Below are 23,936 nucleotides of genomic sequence, written 5' to 3'. Positions count from 1 at the left end.
ACTTTTTAAAAGTATCTGTCTGAACTTTGCTGCTTCTTCCACAGGTCATGAGATGCACCTTGTCTTAGTAGGATTACAACACATGGCAGCCACATTCATTAAGCACTTACTGTAGGATTTTTGTTTTCTATGTTATCTCAGGATATTCAAAGTGTGAGGGCATACCAGATCCTATAAAGCAAGACTCAGCAAACTATGGCCCACGGGCAAAATTGAATACCCTGACTTTTTGAAAATAAAGTTTTATTGGCACACAGTTATTTCCATTCTTTAGATATTGTGTATGGCTGCTTTCTCTGTGTAAGGCAGAGTTGAATAATTATGACAGAGATTTATGGTCCACAAAATCTAAAATATTTGGCCCTTAAGGGAAAAATTGGTTGAAGCACTTTTTCTTAAAAACCTTCTCTGAAGTTTCTTGTAATCATGAAGAATCATGATTTTATGATTTGAAAACAGTGAACCAGAAATGAGCTAAAATTCATACTCATTTACCACCTGAAACAATTGTGAGAATAGATCTGATATTCAACATTTAATTGTATTGATTTTTTTTCTTTTTTTCCTTCTAAAGCTGAGACTCAGAGTTCAATTAAAACAACAGAAATACCAGGTAAGCTCTTTTTTTTCTCTCTCTCTCTTAGTATTTTCATGGGTAAGATCTCAAGAATAAAACAAATTACACCAATCAGTTTGGGGGCAGGAAGAAATAGCACAAGGGAAAACATTACATCACAAATAAAATGTTTAGAAAAACTTGAGTTTAAAAAAATGCAGACCAGGAGAACATATAAGGACATGTCTAAGTGTTCTGTGACTAAGGTGAGTGGAGCCAGCTCTAGCAAATGTATAAAGCCTGTGAAATTGCCCTCTGTCCTCTACCCCGAAACCCACTGTTCTTGATCTCTTTCTGTTGTCAGTGTGACCTCTCCCAGCAGTACAAAATGTCTTCTCTTATTTTCTAACAAAATCTGGTCACAGTATCCAAAAAGATGACGTTAGAAACCACAGTTAACAATCTAAAATGCTATCATTCCAATTAGTGCTCGTATTTGCCACCCTTAGTTTTAGACTGAATGTTTTTTGGATAATAGAGCAATAGGAATTGATCGTTGGGCAGGGGAAGATGACAATGTTGAGTCTCCCTGTTCAGAAATCATAGTTATCTGAGGGATTTTTATCTTTCTACATCCTACCTGGTACTTATACAAATGACAAATCTCATAAGCTTTCAATGCTGGTCATCTTTGATATATGTAAACTAAATGAAAACTGACACGGGAACAGAAGACCAAATTCCACATGTTCTTACTTACAAGTGGGAGCTAGATGATGAGAATTCATGAGCACAAAGAAGGAAACAACAGAAACTGGGGTCTACCTGAGGGTGGAGGGTAGGAGGAGGGAGAGGAGCATTAAGAATAACTATTGGGTACTAGGCTTAATACCTGGGTGATAAAATAATTGGTACAACAACCCCCCATGACACGAGTTTCCTATATAGCAAACCTGCACATGTATCCCTGAGACTAAAATTAAAGTTTAAAAATGAAAATAAATAAACTAAAAATATGAAATAAACCTATAGGTTCATAAAACTTTTTAAAAATTAGAAAAATAAAAAAATTATGAGTGACACTAAAAATTATGAGTGCTCTATTTTCACAGCAAATATTCTATTTTTTTTTAAATTTTTTTTTGTTTGTTTTTTTCTTTTTTCTTTTATTATTATTATTATTATTATTATACTTTAGGTTTTATGGTACATGTGTGCAATGTGCAGGTAAGTTACATATGTATACATGTGCCATGCTGGTACGCTGCACCCACCAACTTGTCATCTAGCATTAGGTATATCTCCCAGTGCTATCCCTCCCCCCTCCCCCCACCCCACAACAGTCCCCGAAGTGTGATGTTCCCCTTCCTGTGTCCATGTGTTCTCATTGTTCAATTCCCACCTATGAGTGAGAATATGCGGTGTTTGGTTTTTTGTTCTTGCGATAGTTTACTGAGAATGATGATTTCCAATTTCATCCATGTCCCTACAAAGGACATGAACTCATCATTTTTTATGGCTGCATAGTATTCCATGGTGTATATGTGCCACATTTTCTTAATCCAGTCTATCATTGTTGGACATTTGGGTTGGTTCCAAGTCTTTGCTATTGTGAATAATGCTGCAATAAACATACGTGTGCATGTGTCTTTACAGCAGCATGATTTATAGTCCTTTGGGTATATACCCAGTAATGGGATGGCTGGGTCGAATGGAATTTCTAGTTCTAGATCCCTGAGGAATCGCCACACTGACTTCCACAAGGGTTGAACTAGTTGACAGTCCCACCAACAGTGTAAAAGTGTTCCTATTTCTCCACATCCTTTCCAGCACCTGTTGTTTCCTGACTTTTTAATGATTGCCATTCTAACTGGTGTGAGATGGTATCTCATTGTGGTTTTGATTTGCATTTCTCTGATGGCCAGTGATGGTGAGCATTTTTTCATGTGTTTTTTGGCTGCATAAATGTCTTCTTTTGAGAAGTGTCTGTTCATGTCCTTCGCCCACTTTTTGATGGGGTTGTTTGTTTTTTTCTTGTAAATTTGTTGGAGTTCATTGTAGATTCTGGATATTAGCCCTTTGTCAGATGAGTAGGTTGCGAAAATTTTCTCCCATTTTGTAGGTTGCCTGTTCACTCTGATGGTGGTTTCTTTTGCTGTGCAGAAGCTCTTGAGTTTAATTAGATCCCATTTGTCAATTTTGGCTTTTGTTGCCATTGCTTTTGGTGTTTTAGACATGAAGTCCTTGCCCATGCCTATGTCCTGAATGGTAATGCCTAGGTTTTCTTCTAGAGTTTTTATGGTTTTAGGTCTAACATTTAAGTCTTTAATCCATCTTGAATTGATTTTTGTATAAGGTGTAAGGAAGGGATCCAGTTTCAGCTTTCTATATATGGCTAGCCAGTTTTCCCAGCACCATTTATTAAATAGGGAATCCTTTCCCCATTTCTTGTTTTTGTCAGGTTTGTCAAAGATCAGATACTTGTAGATATGTGGCATTATTTCTGACGGCTCTGTTCTGTTCCATTGATCTATATCTCTGTTTTGGTACCAGTACCATGCTGTTTTGGTTACTGTAGCCTTGTAGTATAGTTTGAAGTCAGGTAGTGTTATGCCTCCAGCTTTGCTCTTTTGGCTTAGGATTGACTTGGCGATGCGGGCTCTTTTTTGGTTCCATATGAACTTTAAAGTAGTTTTTTCCAATTCTGTGAAGAAAGTCATTGGTAGCTTGATGGGGATGGCATTGAATCTGTAAATTACCTTGGGAAGGATGGCCATTTTCATGATATTGATTCTTCCTACCCATGAGCATGGAATGTTCTTCCATTTGTTTGTATCCTCTTTTATTTCCTTGAGCAGTGGTTTGTAGTTCTCCTTGAAGAAGTCTTTCACATCGCTTGTAAGTTGGATTCCTAGGTATTTTATTCTCTTTGAAGCAATTGTGAATGGCAGTTCACTCATGATTTGGCTCTCTGTTTGTCTGTTATTGATGTATAAGAATGCTTGTGATTTTTGCACATTGATTTTGTATCCTGAGACTTTGCTGAAGTTGCTTATCAGCTTAAGGAGATTTTGGGCTGAGACAATGGGGTTTTCTAGATATACTACCATGTCATCTGCAAACGGGGACAATTTGACTTCCTCTTTTCCTAATTGAATACCCTTTATTTCCTTCTCCTGCCTAATTGCCCTGGCCAGAACTTCCAACACTATGTTGAATAGAAGTGGTGAGAGAGGGCATCCCTGTCTTGTGCCAGTTTTCAAAGGGAATGCTTCCAGTTTTTGCCCATTCAGTATGATATTGGCTGTGGGTTTGTCATAAATAGCTCTTATTATTTTGAGATACGTCCCATCAATTCCTAATTTATTGAGAGTTTTTAGCATGAAGGGTTGTTGAATTTTGTCAAAGGCCTTTTCTGCATCTGTTGAGATAATCATGTGGTTTTTGTCTTTGGTTCTGTTTATATGCTGGATTACATTTATTGATTTGTGTATATTGAACCAGCCTTGCATCCCAGGGATGAAGCCCACTTGATCATGGTGGCTAAGGTTTTTGATGTGCTGCTGGATTCTGTTTGCCAGTATTTTATTGAGGATTTTTGCATCAATGTTCATCAAGGATATTGGTCTAAAATTCTCTTTTTTTGTTGTGTCTCTGCCAGGCTTTGGTATCAGGATGATGCTGGCCTCATAAAATGAGTTAGGAAGGATTCCTTCTTTTTCTATTGATTGGAATAGTTTCAGAAGGAATGGTACCAGCTCCTCCTTGTACCTCTGGTAGAATTCGGCTGTGAACCCATCTGGTCCTGGACTTTTTTTGGTTGGTAAGCTATTGATTATTGCCACAATTTCAGCTCCTGTTATTGGTCTATTCAGAGATTCAACTGCTTCCTGGTTTAGTCTTGGGAGGGTGTATGTGTTGAGGAATTTATCCATTTCTTCTAGATTTTCTAGTTTATTTGAGTAGAGGTGTTTGTAATATTCTCTGATGGTAGTTTGTATTTCTGTGGGATCAGTGATGATATCCCCTTTATCATTTTTTATTGCATGTATTTGATTCTTCTCTCTTTTTTTCTTTATTAATCTTGCTAGCGGTCTATCAATTTTGTTGATCCTTTCAAAAAACCAGCTCCTGGATTCATTTATTTTTTGAAGGGTTTTTTGTGTCTCTATTTCCTTCAGTTCTGCTCTGATTTTAGTTATTTCTTGCCTTCTGCTAGCTTTTGAATGTGTTTGCTCTTGCTTTTCTAGTTCTTTTAATTGTGATGTTAGGGTGTCAATTTTGGATCTTTCCTGCTTTCTCTTGTGGGCATTTAGTGCTATAAATTTCCCTCTACACACTGCTTTGAATGCATCCCAGAGATTCTGGTATGTTGTGTCTTGGTTCTCGTTGGTTTCAAAGAACATCTTTATTTCTGCCTTCATTTCGTTATGTACCCAGTAGTCATTCAGGAGCAGGTTGTTCAGTTTCCACGTAGTTGAGCGGTTTTGAGTGAGATTCTTAATCCTGAGTTCTAGCTTGATTGCACTGTGATCTCAACAGTTTGTTACAATTTCTGTTCTTTTACATTTATTGAGGAGAGCTTTACTTCCAAGTATATGGTCAATTTTGGAATAGGTGTGGTGTGGTGCTGAAAAAAATGTATATTCTGTTGATTTGGGGTGGAGAGTTCTGTAGATGTCTATTAGGTCCGCTTGGTGCAGAGCTGAGTTCAATTCCTGGGTATCCTTGTTGACTTTCTGTCTCGTTGATCTGTCTAATGTTGACAGTGGGGTGTTAAAGTCTCCCATTATTAATGTGTGGGAGTCTAAGTCTCTTTGTAGGTCACTCAGGACTTGCTTTATGAATCTGGGTGCTCCTGTATTGGGTGCATATATATTTAGGATAGTTAGCTCTTCTTGTTGAATTCATCCCTTTACCATTATGTAATGGCCTTCTTTGTCTCTTTTGATCTTTGTTGGTTTAAAGTCTGTTTTATCAGAGACTAGGATTGCAACCCCTGCCTTTTTTTGTTTTCCATTTGCTTGGTAGATCTTCCTCCATCCTTTTATTTTGAGCCTATGTGTGTCTCTGCACGTGAGATGGGTTTCCTGAATACAGCACACTGATGGGTCTTGAGTCTTTATCCAATTTGCCAGTCTGTGTCTTTTAATTGGAGCATTTAGTCCATTTACATTTAAAGTTAATATTGTTATGTGTGAATTTGATCCTGTCATTATGATGTTAGCCGGATATTTTGCTCGTTAGTTGATGCAGTCTCTTCCTAGTCTCGATGGTCTTTACATTTCGGTATGATTTTGCAGTGGCTGGTACCGGTTGTGCCTTTCCATGTTTAGCGCTTCCTTCAGGAGCTCTTTTAGGGCAGGCCTGGTGGTGACAAAATCTCTCAGCATTTGCTTGTCTGTAAAGGATTTTATTTCTCCTTCACTTATGAAGCTTAGTTTGGCAGGATATGAAATTCTGGGTTGAAAATTCTTTTCTTTAAGAATGTTGAATATTGGCCCCCACTCTCTTCTGGCTTGTAGGGTTTCTGCCGAGAGATCCGCCGTTAGTCTGATGGGCTTCCCTTTGATGGTAACCCGACCTTTCTCTCTGGCTGCCCTTAACATTTTTTCCTTCATTTCAACTTTGGTGAATCTGACAATTATGTGTCTTGGAGTTGCTCTTCTCGAGGAGTATCTTTGTGGCATTCTCTGTATTTCCTGAATCTGAATGTTGGCCTGCCTTGCTAGATTGGGGAAGTTCTCCTGGATAATATCCTGCAGAGTGTTTTCCAACTTGTTTCCATTCTCCCCGTCACTTTCAGGTACACCAATCAGACATAGATTTGGTCTTTTCACATAGTCCCACATTTCTTGGAGGCTTTGCTCGTTTCTTTTTATTCTTTTTTCTCTAAACTTCCCTTCTCGCTTCATTTCATTCATTTCATCTTCCAGGGCTGATACTCTTTCTTCCATTTGATCGCATCGGCTCCTGAGGCTTCTGCATTCTTCACGTAGTTCTCGAGCCTTGGTTTTCAGCTCCATCAGCTCCTTTAAGCACTTCTCTGTATTGGTTATTCTAGTTATACATTCTTCTAAATTTTTTTCAAAGTTTTCAACTTCTTTGCCTTTGGTTTGAATATCCTCCCGTAGCTCAGAGTAATTTGATCGTCTGAAGCCTTCTTCTCTCAGCTCGTCAAAGTCATTCTCCGTCCAGCTTTGTTCCGTTGCTGGTGAGGAACTGCGTTCCTTTGGAGGAGGAGAGGTACTCTGCTTTTTAGAGTTTCCAGTTTTTCTGCTCTGTTTTTTCCCCATCTTTGTGGTTTTATCTACTTTTGGTCTTTGATGATGGTGATGTACAGATGGGTTTTTGGTGTGGATGTCCTTTCTGTTAGTTTTCCTTCTAACAGACAGAACCCTCAGCTGCAGGTCTGTTGGAGTACCTGGCCGGCCGTGTGAGGTGTCAGTCTGCCCCTGCTGGGGGGTGCCTCCCAGTTAGGCTCCTCGGGGGTCAGGGGTCAGGGACCCACTTGAGGAGGCAGTCAGCCAGTTCTCAGATCTCCAGCTGCGTGCTGGGAGAACCACTGCTCTCCTCACAGCTGTCAGACAGGGACATTTAAGTCTGCAGAGGTTACTGCTGTCTTTTTGTTTGTCTGTGCCCTGCCCCCAGAGGTGGAGCCTACAGAGTCAGGCAGGCCTCCTTGAGCTGTGGTGGGCTCCACCCAGTTCAAGCTTCCAGGCTGCTTTGTTTACCTAAGTGAGCCTGGGCAATGGCGGGCGCCCCTCCCCCAGCCTCACTGCCGACTTGCTGTTTGATCTCAGACTGCTGTGCTAGCAATCAGCGAGACTCCGTGGGCGTAGGACCCTCTGAGCCAGGTGCGGGCTATACTCTCCTGGGGCACCGTTTCCTAAGCCCGTGGGAAAAGCACAGTATTCGGGTGGGAGTGGCCCGATTTTCCAGGTGCCGTCTGTCACCCCTGGAAGGGGAACTCCCTGACCCCTTGTGCTTCCCGAGTGAGGCAATGCCTCGCCCCTGCTTCGGCTGGCGCACGGTGCACTCACCCACTGACCTGCGCCCACTGTCTGGCACTCCCTAGTGAGATGAACACGGTACCTCAGATGGAAATGCAGAAATCCCCCGTCTTCTGCGTTGCTCGCGCTGGGAGCTGTAGACCAGAGCTGTTCCTATTCGGCCATCTTGGCTCCTCCCCCCAGCAAATATTCTAAGTAATCACCTTAGTCTAACTTCTACCTTTTGTGTTCAAGGAATTTGAATCAAATTATTATGCTTTTAACTTTTAATAATTATCTTCTTCTATATCATATATCTCATTATTAAAGAAGTTATTTTTATATTATTAATTCCCTTTACTCCACTAATCACCATTTTTTAATTCATTAATCACCATATTTTTTATTATTTCCATCTTCATAGGCTAAAAATTGGCAGGCACTAGAGGGAAAAAAAGCAAAACAAAACAAAAACAATGCATCCAGTCAGAGAAGACTGATGCAGTTCTGGGAAGATATTTTTTTCCCTCTGCTTCATAGATTGACTATCAAGGAGAAGTCAGAGTTGAAGAATTGGGAAGCAGCCAAATTGTCAGTTCTTTTTGAGGAGAGACTGAAGGATCCTTCATTTTGTTTAAATAAATTTTATTCACAAAATGCCAGCTATAGGTTTAATTGATTTTAGTGAAATAAAAGCTCATTTAGGCTATTTTTATTTTTCGAGTTATGTAAACTAATTTTCCTAAGAGAAATAAGAAACAAACAATTTATTTGAGTAGTGGATTAGAAAGAAATGAGACTTGTCCTATAAGTCACTAGAAAATTGAGTCTCATTTTTTTACATTCAAACTTCAAATATGAATTGCAGCTAAAGACTAAATCAGGAATCACCATCCCCCAAAAGATGAATTAACAAATTTATTAACAGGGTATTCTTTATACTTCTGGGTTTTTTTTTCAGATTAAACACTTCTTTAGTTTTATGTATTTGGCATCAAAGATGTTAAAATACCAAATTTGTGAAATATTCATCCATGTGATTAAAGGCAGGCATTTTATTAAAAATAATTCATATTTCTGTTTCAGGTAGAAGTTGACATAAAATTATAGCCCATAGAATTACTAATCCTGTTTCCTTTCTATAAATATAAGCAAATATGGATTCAGTCTTTGAATATATCACACACAGTTCTCACATTTGATATTTTCTTTAACATTATGCAGCTAGTTTTAATTTCCTTGAAAAGTTACATTTTTACAACGACTTCAAAAACTACTATTAAGCGTCCAGAAATTGATGATGATTTTATGTAGAACCTTTTTGGGGGATTAAAAATAAGTAAGGATTCTATATAAAATGTAAATTATGACCAATTGTACATAGATATAGTATTTTAACATTATAAAACAAAAATAGATCCATGTTGGTGACATCAGCAAGATGGCCAACTAAAAGCTTCTAGTGCTCTTCCCACTTCCCACAAAAAACTAAAAATAATGAATAAGCAACTACATCTTGATCAAAATAACTAAAGGAAAGCTCTGGAGAACAGCAGCAGAAATCCTGTAGACCACTGAAACACAGGATGGCCACATAGGAAACAGGAGGAAACACCATGCCTCTGCCATCCCATTTCCTTAGTTGGGATCAACTCAAAACCAGAAGAGACCCCTTTCTGCAGGAAAAAGGTAAGCAAGAGGACCCCAACAACCTCCATCATCTCCACGGATACACGCAGACTTTGCACTAGAGACTTCTGCAGTCCTTATAGGGTTTGAGGCCAGCTGAGGGAGCTCCCCAGAGTCTACATACTGAGCTATCCCTAGAGAAGGAGCTGATGCTGTGCCCCTCCCTCCTCTTCTCAGCCCCTACCTCTTGCCTCATGGCTCATGCTGCTACTGCCCTGTACAATCTTGGGAACAAGCGCATCCTGCTCCAAGCGTGAGTATGCATTGCACCCCTCCATCCCTGATGTTTTGTTACCACTGCAACAAGCCACATAATAGCATACCATCCGCCAGCCAAGCTGCTACTACTTTCTACCCCCTAGGGCCAAGTTCCGTGGAGCTACTCCACTCCTCACATTCCAGTTACTGTGCACCCTCCTCTCAGGGCTGAACTGAAATGGCACTCCAACCCTCAGGGACCTCAGGTCTTCTGCACAGCAGAGCAGTCATGTCCCCCAATGCCATAGATGAGGCAGCATACCCCACCACCACCATCCGGGATCACAGACTTACACTAAAGCAGTAAACTCCCAGCCCTGGCACCACAGATAAGACAGCATGCTACCCACAGGGGCTCAGAGCCTTTGGCACACAAGAATAATTGCACACCCCAGTGCCATAGCTGATGCAGTACCACACCCCACAGGGATCCAGAGGCTCCACTGACCCATATGGACATGATTTCTGGGGCCAGACAGATGTGGCACAACACATCCCAAAGAATTAAGGCTTGGCTTGAGCTGTGCCACCCTGCCCTCCAGGCTGAACAGCCACATGCCTGCCCATGCAAAATTGCACTACAACCCTGCAGTCTGACATGCTGCCTCTTGGGGGACTGGTGCTGTGCTGCACCCCTCCCAACAAGGTCCAAGCTACAGCAGTGTCTTGCCATTTCTGCATCATTGCTGCTGCTGTACCTGGCCTCACAGAGCCTGGGGTAGTGTTATGTCCCACCATCCCAGGGTCCAGAGTCACCACTACATAGTACCTCATCACCAAGTGTCTACATTTTTGCTAACCTCTGTTGACTCTTGGTCCCAAATTACAGCTATTCTCTGCTCCCTGGACCCAAGCTTCTAGAGAACTCCTTTTTCTACCAAGCTGTTCCAGTGGTGTCCCATGTCCACCAGGGTCACAACCTCAGCTATATTTCAGCACTCTGGGCCTAAGATGCTGAGGTGCACCTCAGGAACAGACCCTGCCTTACTGGGGAAATTGAATTCATTTGTATCTTGGAAAGTGAACCTGTGCCTCAAGTCCAAGGTACTACAGTAGTGTCACAAGACCGTGAGCCCATGACCTATATCCAAAGCTACTCTGAGCACCTATGCCCTGGCTCCCAGTGCTGCTATGGTTGCCTGTGGGCCATATCAGACCAAACACAAAAATAGTTTTCTTCAGCTAAGACTCCCCACTGTGGGAAAGACAAGAACAGGAGAATTGTTAAGCCTTTGCCCTAGCAACCTACAAACTAGGCCATGAGGCACCTACATTCATTGCTGACATTGATCACAACTAAAGAAGCTGCACATTGATTACCCCACTGTGCCTACATGTAACCAGAGGCACCCTGCCCAACTGGCAGCCTCAGACCCATATGCAACTGAAAGTCTTCCCCTACTAGAGTTTGAAAAAGGAAACTACATCACTAAATGTGCAGATATCACTGCAGGGACACAAGGAACATGAAAGAGCAAGGAAGCATGGTACCACACGGCAACCATAGTTCTTCAATAACTAGCCACAAAGAAGCAGAAATTACAAACTCTCTGAAAAGTGATTTAAAGTAATGAGCTGGGCTGGGTGTGGTGGCTAATGCCTGTGATCCCAACACTTTGGGAAGCTGAGACGGGCAGATCACTTGAAGTCAAGAGTTCAAAACCAGCCTGGCCAACATGGCAAAACGCTGTCTCTACTAAAAATACAAAAATTAGCCATGTGTGATGGCACACACCTGTAATCTCAGCTACTTGGGAGGCTGAGGCAGGAGAATCTCTTGAATCTGGGAGGTGGAGATTTCAGTGAGCCAAGATCGCACCATTGCACTCTAGCCTGGGTGACAAAGTGAGACTTTGTCTCAGAAAAATAATAAAAATGAAATAAAATAAAATAATAAACTGAAGGAAACTTGGAGATTCAAGAGAATACAAATAGACAATTTAATAAAATCAGGAAAACAATTCATTATATAATTAGGAAATTCAATGAAAAGACAGATATAAAAAGAACCAAACAGAAATCTTGAAGCCAAAGAATTCAATCAGTGAAATAAAAAATATATTAGAGAACTTCAAGAGCAGACTAGATCAATCAGAAGATAAAATCTGTGAAGTTAAAGATAGGTCTTCTGAAATTACTCCATCAGAGGAAAAAGAATAAAAAATACTGAAGACAGCCTACAAGACTTATGGAACATCATTAAGCAAGCACATTCTACAAAAGAAAAAGAGACAAAGAAAGAGACAGAAAGCTTATTGAATAAAATAATTGCTGAAAATTTCCCACATCTTAAAAGAGATATAGACATTTGGATTCATAAAGCTCAAAGGCCCTCCAAAATATGCAACCCAAAGAGATCCTCTCTAAGGCACATTATAACCAGATTCTTAAAAGTCAAAGACAAAGAGAAATTTAAAAGCAACAAGAGAAAAGTATCAAATCACATGTAAAGGAATTGCCATTAGGTTATCAGTGGATTTCTCAATAGAAACCTTGCAGATCAAGAGAGAATGAATAATATATTTAAAGAGCTGAAAGAACAAAAGCATTGCTAGCCAAGTATACTATGTTCAACAAAGCTCTCCTTCAAAATGGAGAAATAAAATTGTTCCCAGACAAGAAAAACTGAAGGAATTCATCACCACTAGACCTGCCTTACAAGAAATGCTTAAAGGAGTTCTTCAAATGGGAATCTTAAAAAATGACAATTACAATTAGAAATACATATGACATATCTATAAAGTATAAACTCACTGATAGAGGTAAATACATAGTAAAATCAGGAACACTCTATTACTGTAATAGCGGTGTGTAAATCATGTGTATCTCTAGCACGTGGGTTAAATGTCAAAATGGTCAAAAATAACTAAACCTATAACAAGTTGTTAATAAATATACAATATTAAAAGATGAAAATTGTGACATCAAAAGCAAATTGTGAGGGGAAAGGTAAATGTATAGAGTTTTTGTATGCAACAGAATTTAAGTTATTATCTGCTTAAAATAGTTGATTATAAGGTGTTTTATGGAAGATTCATGGTAACCACAACGTAAGAAACTACAGCAAGTATATAAATGATAAAGAGAAAAGAATCAAGGATTAACACTACAGAAAATTACCAAATTACAAAGGTAGACAATGAGAGAGAAAGAAACGAAGCTACCAATAATCAGAAAACAAATAACAAAATGACAGTAATGAGTCCTTACCTATCAATAATGACCTTGGATACAAATAAATTAATTTCTCTAGTTAAAAGACATAGAATGGTTGAATGAATAAAAACAAGATCCAACTATATGCTGCCTACAAGACATCCAGTTAAGCTTTAAAGGACACATAGGCTGAAAGTAAAGAAATGGAAGAAGATATTCCATGCAAATAATAAAGAGAGCAAGAGTAGCTGTACTTACACCTGATGAAATATAATTCAAGTCAAAAATTATCACAAGAGACAAAGAATGTCATTATTTAATGATAGAGGGGTCAATGTATCAACAGGACATTACAATTGTAAATATGTATACAACCAACATTGGAGCACCTAAATACATAAAGCAAATATTAATGGACATGAAGGGAGAAATAAAGAGCAATATTATAATATTGAAGGACTTTAATACCTCACTTTTTTTTTTTGAAACAGAGTCTCGCTCTGTTGCCCAGGCTGGAGTGCGGTGGCACAATCACAGCTCACTGCAAGCTCTGCCTCACAGGTTCACACCATTCTCCTGCCTCAGCTTCCCAAGTAGCTGGGACTACAGGTGCCTGCCACCATGCTCAGCTACTTTTTTTTGTATTTTTAGTCGAGACAGGGTTTCACCATGTTAGCCAGGATTGTCTCAATCTCCTAACCTCGTGATCCGCCTGTCTTGGCCTCCCAAAGCGCTGGTATTACCCCACTTTTAATAACGGATAGATCATCCAGCAATCCCACTGCTAGATGTCAACCCAAAGGAAAAGAAGTCATCATATTAAAAATACACTTGCGCATGTATGTTTATAGCAACATGATTTACAACTGCAAAAATGTGGAACCAACCTAAGTACCTATTGATTAATGAGTGCATAAATAGTGTGATATATATTTTTATATATCACATATATATACACACACATACCATAGAATACTTCTCAGCCATTAAAAGGAGTGAAATAATGTCTTTTGCAGATATTTGGATGGAGTTGGAGGCCATTATTTTAAGTGAAGTAACTCAGGAAGAGAAAACCAAACACTGTATATTCTCACTTACAAGTGGGAGCTAAGCTATGAGTATGCAAAGGCATACAGAATGATATAATAAATTTTAGAGGCTCAGAAGCGGGAAGGTGGGAGTGGGGCTAGGAGTACAAACTGCACTTTAGGTACAATATACACTACTCAGGTGACAGATGCACTAAAACCTCAGAATTCGCCACTATAAAATTCATCCATGTAACAAAAAAACCACTTGTACCCCAAAAGCTATTAAAATAAAATAAGAACATAAAATTAATAAAAAATAATTTAAAAACAGTAGATAGATCAACCAGACAGAAAATTAGTAAAGAAATACTAGACTTGAATTGCACTTTTCACCCATTAGACCTAACAGACATATACAGAGCTTTACTTTAACAGCAGGATAATATACCACATTTTTCTTTAGTTCACATGGAACACTCCCTAGGATAGGCCATATGATAAGCCACAAAAGAAGACTTACTAAATTTTAAAGTGAAATAATATCTAATATCATTTCAGACTGTAATGCTATGAAACTAGAAATCAATAATAAGAGGAATCTTGGAAAGTCCACAATTATATGATAATTAAGTAATGTGCTCCTGAACAACCAATAAGTCAAAGAAAAAATAAAAAGAGAAATTAAAAAATATCTTGAGACAAAAAATAATCAAAGCACAACATACCAAAACCTATGAAATGTAGCAAAAGCAGTTCAAAGAGAAAATCTTACAGCAATACATGCCGACATTAAAAAAAAAAAGAATCTCAAATAAGTAATCTAACATTACACTTCAAGGAACTAACAAAAGAAGAATAAATTAAACCCCAAATTAGCAGAAGGAAGAAAATAATAAAAATAAAAACAGAAATAAATAGAGAACAGAAAAATCATAGGAAGAATCAATAAAATTAAGAGTTGGTGCTTTCAAAAAATAAAAAAAATGGATAAATCTTTAGCTGGTCTACATGTAAAAAAGGGAAGACTAATAAATAAAATCATAAATTAAAGTGAAAAAAATGAAACACCTCAGAAATTAAAAGGATCATAAGACTACTACAAAAAAATATGCCAACGATTGGATAATCTAAACAGATAAATTGCTTAAAAAAAGAATAAAACAAAACAAAACAAAAAAACAAAACCTAAAACCTACCAGGATCAATTCAAGAAGAAATAGAAAGCTTGAACAACAGACCAATAACAAATAAAGAGATCGAAGAAGTAACAAAAAACTTCCCAACAAAGAAAAGCCCAGAAACAGATAGTTTTATAAAAGCTGAATTCTACCAAACCTTCAGAGAATTAATACTGATACTTCTTAAACTCTTTTAAAAAAAATAGAGGTAGAATGAATAGTTCCAACCACATTTTTTTAAAATTTTATTATTATTATACTTTAAGTTTTAGGGTACTTGTGCACAATGTGCAGGTTAGTTACATATGTATACATGTGTTATGCTGGTGTGCTGCACCCATTAACTCGTCATTTAGCATTAGGTATATCTCTTAATGCTATCCCTCCCCCCTCTCCCCACCCCACAACAGTCCCCAGAGTGTGATGTTCCCCTTCCTGTGTCCATGTGTTCTCATTGTTCAATTCCCATCTATAAGTGAGAACATGCGGTGTTTGTTTTTTTGTCCTTGCGATAGTTTACTGAGAATGATGATTTCCCATTTCATCCATGTCCCTACAAAGGACATGAACTCATCATTTTTTATGGTTGCATAGTATTCCATGGTGTCTATGTGCCACATTTTCTTAATCAACTCTATCATTGTTGGAAATTTGGGTTGGTTCCAAGTCTTTGCTATTGTGAATAGAGCCACAATAAACATACATGTGCATGTGTCTTTATAGCAGCATGATTTATAGTCCTTTGGGTATATACCCAGTAATGGGATGGCTGGGTTAAATGGTATTTCTAGTTCTAGATCCCTGAGGAATTGCCACACTGACTTCCACAATGGTTGAACTAGTTTGCAGTCCCACCAACAGTGTAAAAGTGTTCCTATTTCTCTACATCCTCTCCAGCACCTGTTGTTTCTTGACTTTTTAATGGTTGCCATTCTAACTGGTGTGAGTTGGTATCTCACTGTGGTTTTGATTTGCATTTCTCTGATGGCCAGTGATGGTGAGCATTTTTTCATGTGTTTTTTGGCTACATAAATGTCTTCTTTTGAGAAGTGTCTGTTCATGTCCTTTGCCCACTTTTTGATGGGGTTGTTTGTTTTTTTTTTTTCTAAATTTGTTTGAGTTCATTGTAGATTCTGGATATTAGCCCTTTATTCAATTAGGAAAAGAGGAAGTCAAATTGTCCCTGTTTGCAGACGACATGATTGTATATCTAGAAAACCCCATTGTCTCAGCCCAAAATCTCCTTAAGCTGATAAGCAACTTCAGCAAAGTCTCAGGATACAAAATCAATGTACAAAAATCACAAGCATTTTTATACACTAACAACAGACAAACAGAGAGACAACTCATGAGTGAACTCCCATTCACAATTGCTTCAAAGACAATAAAATACCTAGGAATCCAACTTACAAGGGACGTGAAGGACCTCTTCAAGGAGAACTACAAACCAGTGCTCAGTGAAATAAAAGAGGATACAAACAAATGCAAGAACATTCCATGCTCATGGGTAGGAAGAATCAATATCGTGAAAATGGCCATACTGCCCAAGGTAATTTATAGATTCAATGCCATCCCCATCAAGCTACCAATGACTTTCTTCACAGAATTGGAAAAAACTACTTTAAAGTTCATATGGAACTAAAAAAGAGCCCGCATCACCAAGTCAATCCTAAGCCAAAAGAACAAAGCTGGAGGCATCACGCTACCTGACTTCAAACTATACTACAAGGCTACAGTAACCAAAACAGCATGGTACTGGTACCAAAACAGATATAGATCAAGGGAACAGAACAGAGCCCTTAGAAATAATGCCGCATGTCTACAACTATCTGATCTTTGACAAACCTGACAAAAACTAGTAATGGGAAAAGGATTCCCTATTTAATAAATGGTGCTGGGAAAACTGGCTAGCCATATGTAGAAAGCTGAAACTGGATCCCTTCCTTACACCTTATACAAAAATCAATTCAAGATGGATTAAAGACTTAAACGTTAGACCTAAAACCATAAAAACCCTAGAAGAAAACCTAGGCATTACTATTCAGGACATAGGCATGGGCAAGGACTTCACACCTAAAACAGCAAAAGCAATGGCAACAAAAGCCAAAATTGACAAATGGGATCTAATTAAACTAAAGAGATTCTGCACAGCAAAAGAAACTACCATCAGAGTGAACAGGCAACCTACAAAGTGGGAGAAAATTTTTGCAACCTACCCAACCACATTTTATAAGGACCACATCACCTTGATACCTAAGTCAGACAAAGATATTACAAGAAAAGAAAAATGCAGACCAATCTGTCTGATGAATGCAGATGCAAAAATCCTTAGTAAAATATTGAGGATTAAACTAAACCCAACAACACAACAAGCTAAACCCAACAGCATACCAAAAGAATTATATATTGTGACCAAGTGGGATTTATTTCTGATATGCAAGGCTAGTTTAACATACACAAATCAATCAAAGTAATATATGACATTAACAGAATGAAAGATAAAAACCACACAATGATCTTGACACAGAAAAAGCATTTTTCAAAGTCCAACATCAATTCTTGATTAAAAAAAAACTCTCAACAGTTTAGGCATAAAAGGAATGTTTCTCAATATAATAAAAAACATTTATGAAAAACCCACAGCTACAATTATAATCAATGGGGAAAAGTTAAAGCTTTTCCACTCAGATCCACTACTAGATAAGGATACCCACTCTTGTCATTTCTGTTCAACGTAGTACCAGAAGTATAGCAAGAGCAATCATACAAGAAAAAGAAATAAAAGACATCAAAATCAAAAAGGAAAAAAAAAATCTCCACTTGCAGATGAAATAATCTTATGTATAAAGATTCCACAGAAAAAACTGTTAGAACTAATAAATGAATTCAGTAAAGTTGCAAAGGAAAAATTAACATAGAAAAGTCAGTAGCATTTCATACACAAATAACAATCTAACTGAAAAAACAATTTCATTTATGGTACCATAAAAAATTACTGATGCTTTCTGACTTACCATGGGGTTACATTCTGATAAACCCATCATATGTTGAAAATGTTGTATGTCAAAAATGCATTCAATACCGTGAATTTCAACTCATATTAAAGTTGAAAAATTGTTGAGTCACACCATCACAAGTCCAGATGCTCCTCAGCTTACAATGGGGTTATGTCTTAAACCCCATTGTAAAGTTAAAACTTGTAAGTTGAGGACCGTCTGTCCTTAGGAATAAATTTAACCAAGAAAGTGAAACATTTGCATACTGAAAAAGAAAACATTGATAAAAGAATTTGAAGGAGACAGAAATAAATGGAAAGATACACTGTACTTATGAATCAGAAGAATTTATATTGTTAAAATGTCAAAAAGCAACATATAGATTCAACACAATCCTTGTTAAAATCCCAAGGTCATTCTTCACAGAAATAAAAAACATTCCAAAAATATGTATGAAAACATGAATGACCCCAAATAGCCAAAACAATTCTGAAAATAAAAAAAAGTTGGAGGCATCACATTTTCTGGGTTAAAATTATATTACAAATCTATAATAAAACAATATGGTGCTGGCATAAAAACAGACACATAGACCAGTGAAACAGAATAAAGATCCTGGAAATAAATCCAAATGTGTACTGTCAACAAATTCTTTACAAAGACACCAACAGCACACAATGAGTATATGATAGTCTTTTCACTAAATGGTGCTGCAAAAACTGGATTTCTACATGCAAAAGAATGAAATTGGATCCTGTCTTAAACAATGCACAAAAATCAACTGAAAATGGATGAAAGACTGAAAGGTAAGACCAGAAACTATAAAACTCCTAGAAGACAACATAGGGGAAAATCTGCTGGGCATTGGCCTCAGAAATGATTTTTTTTTTTTTTGGATATCAGACCAAAAGCTCAGGCCACAAAATCAAAAATAAATAAATGGGACATCAAACTAAAAAGCTTCTGCACAGCAAAGGAAATAATCAGCAAAATAAAACAGCACACTACAAATTGGGGAAAAATATTTGCAAACCACATACCTGATAAGGGGCTAAGATGCAAATGTAGAAAAACAAATAGCATGATTAAAAAATGGGCAAAATACCCTGAATAGACATTTTGTGAAAGAAGACATGAAAATTGCCAACATGTGCATGAAAATGTGGTCAACATCATTAATCATCAGAGAAATATAAATCAAAACCACTATGTGATACTACCTCACACCCATTAGGGTGGATATTATCAAAAAGTCAAAAGATAACACATTTTGGCAAGGGTATGAAGACAAGGGAATTCTTTTTTTCCCCCAACTTTCATTTTAAGTTCCAGAGTATATGTGCAGGATGTGCAGATGTGCAGGTTTGTTACATAGATAAATGTGTGCCGTGATGGTTTGCTGCATAGATCATCCCATCACGTAGATATTAAGCCCAGCAACCATTTACTACTCCTAATGTTCTCTCTTCCCCTGCACACCTCTCCCACCACTGATAGGCCCCAGTGTGTGTTGTCCCCCGCCCCATGTGTCCATGTGTTCTTATGGCTCAGCTCCGACTTATAAGTGAGAACATACAGTGTTTGATTTTCTGTTTCTGCATTTGTTTGCTGAGGATAATGGCTTTCAGCTCCATCCATGTCCAGGCAAAGGACATGATCTCATTACTTTTTGTGGCTACACAGTATTCCATGGTGTATATATACCAGATTTTCTTTATCCAGTCTATCATTGATGGACATTTGGGTTGATTCCATATTTTTGCTATTGTGAACAGTGCTGCAATGAACATATGCATGCATGTAACTTTATGATAGGATGATTTATATTCATTTGGGTATATATCCAATAATGGGATTACTGGGACAAGTGGTATTTCTGCCTCTAGGTCTTTGAGGAATTGCTACACTGTCCTCCACAATGGTTGAACTAATTTACACTCCTACCAAGAATGTAAAAGCATTCCTTTTTCTCTGCAATCTCACCAGCATTTGTTGTTTCTTAACTTTTTAACAATCATGATTCTGACTGGCATGAGATGGTATCTCATTGTAGTTTTGATTTGCATTTTTCTAATGATCAATGATGAGCTTCTTTTCATGTTTGTTGACTGCATGAATGTCTTCTTTTGAGAAGCATCTGTTCATGTCATTTGCCCACTTCTTAAAATGTTTTTTTTTCCTTGTTTATTTGTTTAAGTTCCTTGTAGGGTCTGGATATTACACTTTTGTCATATGGATAGATTGCAAAAATTTTTTCCTATTCTGTACTTTGTCTGTCGACTCTGATGATAGTTCCTTTTGCTGTGCAGAAGCTATTTCGTTTAATTAGACCCCATTTGTCAATTTTTACTTTTGTTGCAATTGCTTTTGGCATTTTCATCATGAAATCTTTGCCTGTGCCTGTGTCCTGAATGGTATTGCCTAGATTTTCTTCTAGGGTTTTTATAGTTTTGAGTTTTACATTTATGTCTTTAATCCATCTTGAGTTAATTTTTGTATAAGGTATAAGGAAGGAGTCCAGTTTCAGTTATCTGCATATGGCTAGCCAGCTCTCCCAGCATCATTTACTAAATAGAAAATCCTTTCCCCATTGCTTGTTTTTGTCAGGGTTGTTGAAGATCAGACGGTTTTAGGTGTGTGGTCTTATTTCTGAGTCCTCTATTTTGTTCCATTGGTCTATGTGCATGTTTTTGTACCAGTACCATGCTGTTTTGGTTACTGTAGCCGTGTAATATAGTTTGAAGTCAGGTAGGGTGATGCCTCCAGCTTTGTTCTTTTTTGCTGAGGATTGCCTTGTATATTCAGGCTCTTTTTGGTTCCATATGAATTTTAAAATGGTGTTTTCCCTAATTCTATGAAGAATGTCAATAGTAGTTTAATGGGAATAGCACTGAATCTATAAATTACTTTGGGCAGTATGGCCATTTTCACAATATTGATTCTTCCTATCCATGAGCGTGGAATGTTTTTCCATTTGTTTGTGTCTTCTCTGATTTCCTTGAGCAGTGGTTTGTGGTTCTCCTCAAAAAAGTCCTTTGCTTCCCTTGTTAGTTTTATTCCTAGGTATTTTATTCTCTTTGTAGCAATTATGAATGTGAGTTTATTCATGATTTGGCTCTCTGCTTGCGTGCTGTTGGTGTATAGGAATGCTAGTGATGTTTGCACATTGATTTTACATCCCCAGACTTTGCTGAAGTTGCTTATCAGCTTAAGAAGCTTTTGCACTGAGACAATGGAGTTTTCTAGGTACAGGATCATGTCATCTGCAAACAAAGATAATAAGACTTCCTCTCTTTCTATTTGAATATCTTTATTTCTTTCTCTTGCCTGATTGCCCTGGCCAGAACTTCCAATACTATGTTGAATAGGAGTGGTAAAAGAGGGGATCCTTGTCTTGTGCTGGTTTTCAAGGGGAATGCTTCCAGGTTTTGCCCATTCAGTATGATGTTGGCTGTAGGTTTGCCATATATGGCTCTTATTATTTAGAGGTGTGTTCCTTCAATATCCAGTTTATTTAGAGTTTTTAACATAAAGGGATTTTGAATTTTATTGAAGTCCTTTTCTGCATCTATTGAGACAATCGTGTGGTTTTTGGCTTTAGTTCTGTTTATGTGATGGATTACATTTATTGATTTGCTTATGTTGAACCAACCTTGCATCCTGGTGATGAAGCCAACTTGATCATGGTGGATAAGCTTTTTGATGTGCTGCTGGATTCAGTTTGCCAGCATTTTATTGAGGATTTTTGCATTGATGTTCATCAGAGATATTGGCCTGAGGTTTTATATTTTTGTTGTATCTCTGCCAGGTTTTGGTATCAGGATGATGCTGGCCTCATAAAATGAATTATGGAGGAGTTCCTCCTTTTCAATTATTCAAAATAGTTTCAGTAGAAATGGTGCCAGCTCTTTGTACCTCTGGTAGAATTCAACCGTAAATCTATCCAGTTCCAGGCTTTTTTTTTATTATTTTTTTGCTTGGTAGGCTATTTATTACTGCCTAAATTTCAGAACTCATTTTTGGTCTATTCAGGGATTCAGTTTTTTCCTGGTTCAGTCTTTGGAGGGTGTATGAGTCCAGGAATTTATACATTTCTTCTAGCTTATGTGCACAGAGGTGTTTATAGTAGTCTCTGATGGTTGTTTGTGTTTCTGTGGGGTCAGTGGTGATATCCCCCTTATCATTTCTGATTTTGTATATTTGATGCTTCTTTCCTTGCTTCTTTATTAGTCTAAATAGTAGTCTATCTGTTTTATTAATTTTTTCAAAAAGCCAGCTCCTGGATTCATTGATTTATTGAAGATTTCTTCGTGTCTCTATCTCCTTCAGTTCCACTCTGATCTTGGTTATTTCTTGTCTTCTGCCAGCTTTGGGGTTTGTTTGCTTTTGGTTCTCTAGTTCTTTTAGTTGTGATGTTAGGTTGTTGATTCAAGATCTTTCCAGCCTTTATCAGCCAGGGAAACTCTTCTACACTGTTGATGGAAATGCATACTGGTGCAGCCATTATAGAAAATAGTATGGAGATTTTGGCTGGGTGCAGTGGCTCAAGCCTGTAATCCCAGCACTTTGGGAGGCTGGGGCAGGAGGATCACCTGAGGTCAGGAGTTTGAGACCAGCCTGGCCAACATGGTGAAACCCCGTCCCTACTAAAAATACAAAAATTAGCTAGGCACGGTGGCACTTGACTGTAATCCCAGCTACTGAAGAGGCTGAGGGAGGAGAATCATTTGAACCTGGAAGGTAGAGGTTGCAGTGGACCGAGATGGCACCACTGCACTCCAGCCTGGATGACAGAGTGAGACTCTGTCAAAATAAAAAGGAAAAAAAAATAGTATGGAGATTTTGAAAGAAATTAAAAATAGAACTACCAAGTGATCCATTAATCAATCCCTTTTTCTGGGCATATACCCAGAGGATATGAAATTACCACCACATAAGGATGTATGGACTCCCATTTTCATGACAGCCAAGACGTAGAAACAATCTAAGTGTCTGTTAATGGATGAATGGATAAAGAATAATATTCCATATTCAGTGAAATATTATTTAGTCCTAAAAATAATGAGACTTGCCATTTGCCAAAACATGGATGAACATGGAGGACATTATGCTAAGTGAAATAAGCTAGACACAGAAATAATATTACATGATCTCACTTACATGTGAAATCTAAAAGAAAAATTCAAATATACAGAGATAGAGAACAAAGCAGTGGTTACCAGGGACAGAGAGGAAATGGGGAGATGTAGATTAGAGGATACAAAGTAGCAGCTATGTGGGATAAAGCCTAGGAGTCTGTTGTACAACATAAGGACATTGTTAACACAATTGTACTGTATTTGGGATTCATGCTAAATGAGTAGATTTCAATGCTCTTGCCACAAAAACAACTAAAATGTATAATTATGTAGATGATTGATATATTCATTTCCTTCACTATAGTAACTTTTACTACCTAAATATATCTCATAATATCATGTTGTATACTTTAAATATATACAATAACATTTATTTTTAAAAACTTAATTATTAAAATGAGAGATCAAAGAAAGATAATAGTTATGTGGAAATGATCAATTGATCAATCAAGATCTAAAGACATTTCCACTCATTTCATTCAATAGCACAATGGTAGTAAGTGGTAGAAAGCTGTGTTTAATCATGCTTAACATGAGAAAATTATGCTCAATATTTAAAGTATTGGGGAAAATCAAACTGCAACTGCCCACTGTAACATATCTGGTAAGGCCCCAAATCTGGTATGAAACTATGCTAACTATACAGAATGGTATATTTAATCAACCACCATTAACCAAGGCTTTTAATAAATATTCATCTTGTTCCTATTATGTGTACACTAGCTAAAAGAGGAATGATACATGGAGCCTGCCATTAGCAGTTACTAAGGACACAAGTCAATATTATACATAACTATAATAATTCTAGTAGTCATGTAGGTATAAAGTAATATGTCATAGGTGAACTTCAGATAATCTTATGTAAGATCAGAAGACAGAGTAATTTTTGTTTTTTGTTTTTTTCCTTTGGCTGTGGTTGAGGTATCCATTGGGTGAAAAAAA

The 23,936-nt window shown here is 37.6% G+C and overlaps 1 protein-coding gene across 2 annotated transcripts in view; it reads left to right on the top strand.

The window, feature by feature from the left end:
* Window positions 1-23,936, top strand: part of EMCN (endomucin) — a 130,028-nt gene that overhangs the window by 71,104 nt on the left and 34,988 nt on the right. The window contains exon 5 of one of the 2 annotated variants that reach the window (XM_054485818.2): window positions 575-613. The exons of the other annotated variant lie outside the window; for it this stretch is intronic. Coding sequence (XP_054341793.1) covers window positions 575-613 — 39 coding nt within the window. The remainder of the gene's footprint in view (window positions 1-574; window positions 614-23,936) is intronic. 2 annotated transcript variants of the gene reach the window in all.

Source organism: Pongo pygmaeus, chromosome 3, assembly GCF_028885625.2.
Source record: "Pongo pygmaeus isolate AG05252 chromosome 3, NHGRI_mPonPyg2-v2.0_pri, whole genome shotgun sequence".
Lineage (NCBI taxonomy): Eukaryota > Metazoa > Chordata > Mammalia > Primates > Hominidae > Pongo > Pongo pygmaeus.
Note: the sequence above shows the minus strand (reverse complement) of the source record. Positions and strands in the feature narration are given on the sequence as shown.